We start from the raw sequence: 5,783 nt of genomic DNA on the forward strand, positions 1-5,783 counted from the left end.
TCTCAGTACAGGATACCTGAGAGATATTGCTGGTTTGGTTTCAGACCACTACAATAAAGTCAATTTCACAATAAAGTGAGTCACAGTTTTTTTGGTTTTCTAGTACATATAAAATCTATGTTTACACTTTACTGTGGTCTATTACGTATGTAATAGCATTTTGTCTAAAAAAAAAAATACATACCCTAATTTTTAAAAAACGTTCATGATTATCTGAGCCTTTAACAAGGTGTAATCTTTTTTGCCAGTAGATCGTCTTGCCTTTACGTTGGTGAGTGCTGACCGATCAGGGTATTTGTTGCTGACAGTTGCAATGGATGTGGCAATTTCTTAAAATAAGATAATAAAATTTCCCATATCAATTGACTCATTTCACAAACTATTTATTTATAGTATGTGATGCTGTTAGATAGCATTTAACCCACCTTAGAACTTATTTCAAAATTGAGCTAATTCTCTTAAACCTTGCTATCATTTACATTTATGGAATATTCTAAATCCTTTGTTGTCATTTCAACAATGTTCACAGCATCTTTATCAGGAGTAAGTTCCATTTCTCCCAACCCCCTAAAAAAATCCTTTCTTTGCTCATTCATAAGAAGCAACTTCTCAGATGTCAAAGTTTTGTCATGGTATTGCAGCAATTCAGTCACATCTTCAGGACTCTCTTCTAATTCTAGATTTCTTGCTGTTTCTACCACATTTGCAATTACTTTCTCCATGGAAAATCTTCTTTGTGGAAATTCTTCTCCATGAAAGTCTTGAGCTCTTCAAAGTAATCCATGAGGATTGGAATCAGCTTCTTCCAAACTCCTGTGAATGTTGATATTTTGATCTCCTTTCATGAATCATGAATGTTCTTAATGGCATCTAAAATGGTGAATTATTTCCTGAAAGTTTTAAGTTTACTTTGCCCAAATCCATCAGAGGAATGATTGTCTATGGCAGCTATAGCCTTACAAAATTTCTTAAATAATAAGATTGAAAATCAAAATTACTCTTTGCTCCATGGGCTGCAGAATGGATGTTAAATCAGCAGGTGTATGAACAACATTAATCTCCTTGCATATCTCCAGCAGAGCTCTTGAATAACTAGGTGCATTGTCAATGAGCAGTAATATTTTCAAAGGAATCTTTTTTCTGGGCAGTAATTCTTAGCAGTGGTCTTCAAATATCCAGTAAACCATGCTGCAGACAAATATGCTGCCATCCAGGCTTTGCTGTTCCATTTACAGAGGACAGGCAGAGTAGATTTATCATAATTTATAAAGGCCTAGAATTTTTTTAATGGTAAATAAGCACTGGCCTAAAGTCAGCAGCTACATTAGCCTTTAAAAGAAGAATCACCCTGTTTTTTGGTTTTGAAATCAGAGAGACCTGAAGAGACCGAGAGAGGTAAGGGCAGAGTAGGTTAGTGGAGCAGTTAGAAACAACATTTATCAGTTGTCTGCCATTCTACATGGGCACAGTTTGTGGTTACCCAAAGTAATTAAAATAGTAACATAAAAGATTACTGGTCACAGATCAAATAACATGTATAACAATAATAATAAAGTTTGAAATAAATATTTTGAGAATTACCAAAATGTGACACAGAGACATAAAGTGAGCACATGCTGTTGGAAAAGTGGTGCCAACAGACTTACTGGACCTAGGGTTATCCAGCAATCTCAGTTTATACCCTCAGTTTATAAAACATTAAATAACTGTAAAGCACAGTATAGTGAAACATAATAAAAGGAGGTATGCTTGTATATTAAAAAGAAAAAATTGTTTTTAATAAATTAAGATACTTTATTTCATGTATAATTAGCTTTTGATTTGTGTATGTGTGTGTGTGTGTGTGTGCTCACTTAATTTTTGGTTTGCTTGTTTGGTTTAGAACTGTAGAAAAGCTTTCATAAATTACTTCAGAAATATAGAACAATGTAATTCTTCATTTTCTAAATCTTGTATTCCTTATATATTTGGATAACATAATCTCAAGAAGTGCAGGTGCAGAATACTATAATAATAAAAGGCAAAAATAATAGTAATTAATTAGTATCTAATCTTAACATGTGAACTAATTAGTAAGAAAGTCGAGATCCATTAATAAGTATTATCTGATGAAATAAGACAATAGAAAATGGAACTTATACTTCTTCAAATGCTTTGTAATTACTGCATATCTATAAGAATATTGTTTCAAAGCAATATAATACATAAGCTAATCTCAAATTATAAATATTGCTGTGTTGATATTTTTAAAATTATATATTTCATATCATCAACTATTATCAACTAATAGAAATAAGAAAATACTGATTTTAACTGTGACTTACTTTTTAATTCTCTTTGTACGTGAAGAACTTCTGAAACCTTTCTGAGTTGAGTAAATGGATTTTAAAAATGGATCTCTAGTGACTGAGTTTATTTTACTAGGATTTTCTGGACGATGGGAACTTCAAATTTTCTTCTTTGTGACATTTTCCTTGATCTACAGTGCTACTGTGGTGGGAAACATTCTCATTATGGTCACAGTGACATGTAGTTTGACCCTTCATTCTCCCATGTACTTTTTCCTTGGAAATCTCTCTTTTTTGGACATGTGTCTCTCCACTGCCACAACACCCAAGATGATCACAGATTTGCTCACTGAACACAAGACCATCTCTGTGTGGGGCTGCATGACCCAGATGTTCTTTATGCACTTATTTGGGGGTGCTGAGATGACACTTCTGATAATCATGGCCTTTGACAGGTATGTAGCCATATGTAAACCCCTGCACTACAGGATAATCATGAGCCACAGGCTGCTAAAGGGGTTTGTGACACTTTCATGGACAATTGGTTTTATACACACCATGAGCCAGATAGTTTTAACAGTGAACTTGCCTTTCTGTGGCCACAATGTCATAAACAACATATTTTGTGATCTTCCCCTCGTGATCAAGCTTGCTTGCGTTGAAACATACACCCTGGAATTATTTGTCATTGCCGACAGCGGGCTGCTCTCTTTTACCTGTTTCATCCTCTTGCTTGTTTCTTACATTGTCATCCTGGTCAGTGTACCAAAAAAATCTTCAGATGGGCTCTCCAAGGCTCTGTCCACATTGTCTGCCCACATTATTGTGGTCACTCTGTTCTTTGGACCCTGTATTTTTATCTATGCCTGGCCATTCAGTAGTTTGGCAAGCAATAAAACTCTTGCTATATTTTATACGGTTATCACACCCTTACTGAATCCAATTATTTATACTCTAAGAAATAAGAAAATGCAAGAGGCCATGAGAAAATTATGGTTCCAACATGTTAGCTCTGCTCAGAACTTCTAGATGTTAGCACTGTATAATTAACTTCTAAATACTACGATAAGATAGTTTGAATAGATTACGTATAATGTATCATTTCACTTTTCTCATGTTGTAATCATAATCAACAAAAACAATACTGAATTACTTTAAATTTTATATTTAAGACTTTTATAAACATAAGGATAATTCGAGATCTGCAGCAAAATAGACATAAATAGACATAAAAAGATTATTGAGTATTTTAATGATATACATTCAATATATTCATTACTAAAGAAACAACTGTAAATGAATATATAAATGTTATTGAGATTATTTTAATGTATGTTGATAATTAATGTTATTCTGTTAAATGAGGTACCATGAACAAGTCATAAATTAAATAATGTTAATGAGAAAAACAGAATTCTAATTTCTTGAATCAATGGAGGCAAAAAAAAGAATGAGTCCACAAATTCAACAGTACAGTGACTATAAGATGCCAGAAAAAAAAAAAAAAAGGCCAATGGAAGAACAATTTCAATAGAACTACAAAGAATAGTCCTTGAAACCAAATGCTCTGAGGAATATAAGTATACACAGCTGACTTTCAAACTTCAATAAATAAAAGTAAAAACAAAAGCCTTTTTATTTGGTGTAATACACCATGTAGCTTTACTTTCTAAGGGCTTTACATAAAATTACAGCTATATTTTCTTCTGTTACAATTCTAACCCTTTTTGCAGTTACAATCTAAATCTGATGTTTGTGCATGTTGGAGAGGGAAGTGAGAAGTGTATTCAAAATTTGAAATAGTATGCATTGATGGTTAAGCTTACATATTTTCCCTTAATGAAAGACTCGATCATTTCTTGCTTGTGCTAGGTGATAGAGCTTCATAACTAATCCTGAAACAGTTACATAAATCCTTTCCTCTATTCAATGCATTCTCTACAAGCAGCCAGAGTGAGATCATACAAATGTAATTCTCAATTAAACTATTAAAACTATTTTATGGCAAATCCATAAGGAATTTTAAAAGATGCCAAGTAGCCAAAGTGATCATTAGTAGAAGGAATAAAACCATAGGCATCACATTGCCTGAATTCAAACTATACTATAAGGCTACAGTAACTAGGGCATCATGAAAATTGTACAAAAACAGACACATAGACCAATGAAACAGAATAGAGAACCCAGAAATAAAATTGCACACCTACAACCATCTGATCTTTGACAAAGTCGACAAAAATAAGCAATTACGTAACGATGCCCTATTCAACAAATGGCAGTTGGATAACTGGCTAGGCATATGCAGAAGAATAAACCTGAACCCTTATCTGTCACCATATACAAGATGTAACTCAAAAAGATGTAAAAGTAAGACCTCAAACTATAGGAATCGTAGAAGAAAATCTGGGAAACAGCATTCTGGACATTGACTTGGAAATGAATTTATGGCTAAGTCCTCAAAAGCAATTGCAACAAAAATAAAAACTGGCAAGTAGAACTTCATTAAAGTAAACAGCTCTGCACAGCAAAAGAAACTATCAGTGTAAATGTACAAACTGCAGAGTAGGAGAAAATATTTTCAAACTATAGATCCAACAAGTCTAATAGTCAGAATCTATAAGAAACTTCATGCAACAAGCAAAAAAAAAAAAAAGTAATTTCATTAAAAAGGAAACAAAAGACATGAATAGGCACTTCTGAAGACATACAAGTGGTCAACAAACAAATGAAAAAATAACAGCAGTAATCATCAGAGAAATGCATATCAAAACTGCAATGAGATATCATCTTACACCAGCCAGAATGACTCACATTAAAAAATCACAAAATAAAAGATGCTGGTGAGGCTGCAGAGAATGCTTATACTTTGTTGATGATAATGTAAATTAGTGCAACCACTGTGAAAACCAGTTTGGAGATTTCTCAAACAACTTAGAACTACGATTTGACTCAGCAATCTCATCACTGGGTATGTATCTAAAAGAAAGATATAGGTGATGGGGAGGAAGGCAGCAAATCACACTGCCACGTGTGTACCTATGCAACAATTTTGCATATTCTTCACATGTACCCCAAAACCTAAAATACAATAAAAAAATAAAAAATAATTAAAAAAAAGAAAATTATTCTGCTAAGAAGACACATACACTCGTATGTTCATTGCAGCACTATTCACAATGGCAAAGACATGGAACCAACCTAGGCACCCATTAATGGTGAACTGAATAAAGAAAATGGGTGCATATACATCACAGAATACTACACATCCATAAAAAGAATGAAATTATGTAATTTACAACAGCATTAATGTAACTGAAGGCCATTATCCTAGGTGAAACAATTCAAGAACAGAAAACTAAATATCATATGTTCTCACTTGTAAGTGGGAACTAACTATTGGGTACTCATTGACATAAAGATGAGAACAGTAGACAATGCAGACTACTAGAGGTGGGAAGGAGAGAGAAAGGAAGGTAAGGATTGAAAAACTCTTAG

General features: G+C 33.3%; 1 protein-coding gene across 1 annotated transcript; it reads left to right on the forward strand.

Annotated features, from left to right (window-relative positions):
- Window positions 1–2,378: 2,378 nt before the first annotated feature.
- Window positions 2,379–3,317, forward strand: LOC105729626 (olfactory receptor 4L1). The gene has a single exon (XM_012470568.2). The coding sequence runs from the start codon at window positions 2,379–2,381 to the stop codon at window positions 3,315–3,317; it is 939 nt and encodes a 312-aa protein (XP_012325991.2).
- Window positions 3,318–5,783: the final 2,466 nt, after the last annotated feature.

Source organism: Aotus nancymaae, unplaced genomic scaffold (genome assembly GCF_030222135.1).
Source record: "Aotus nancymaae isolate 86718 unplaced genomic scaffold, 86718_ANA_hifiasm-v0.15.2.pri h1tg000011l, whole genome shotgun sequence".
Classification (NCBI taxonomy): Eukaryota; Metazoa; Chordata; class Mammalia; order Primates; family Aotidae; genus Aotus; species Aotus nancymaae.

What these genes read in the sequence shown, in the direction of transcription:
- LOC105729626 (XM_012470568.2), top strand. Translation starts at nt 2,379, where the DNA reads ATGGATTTTAAAAATGGATCTCTAGTGACTGAGTTTATTTTACTAGGA.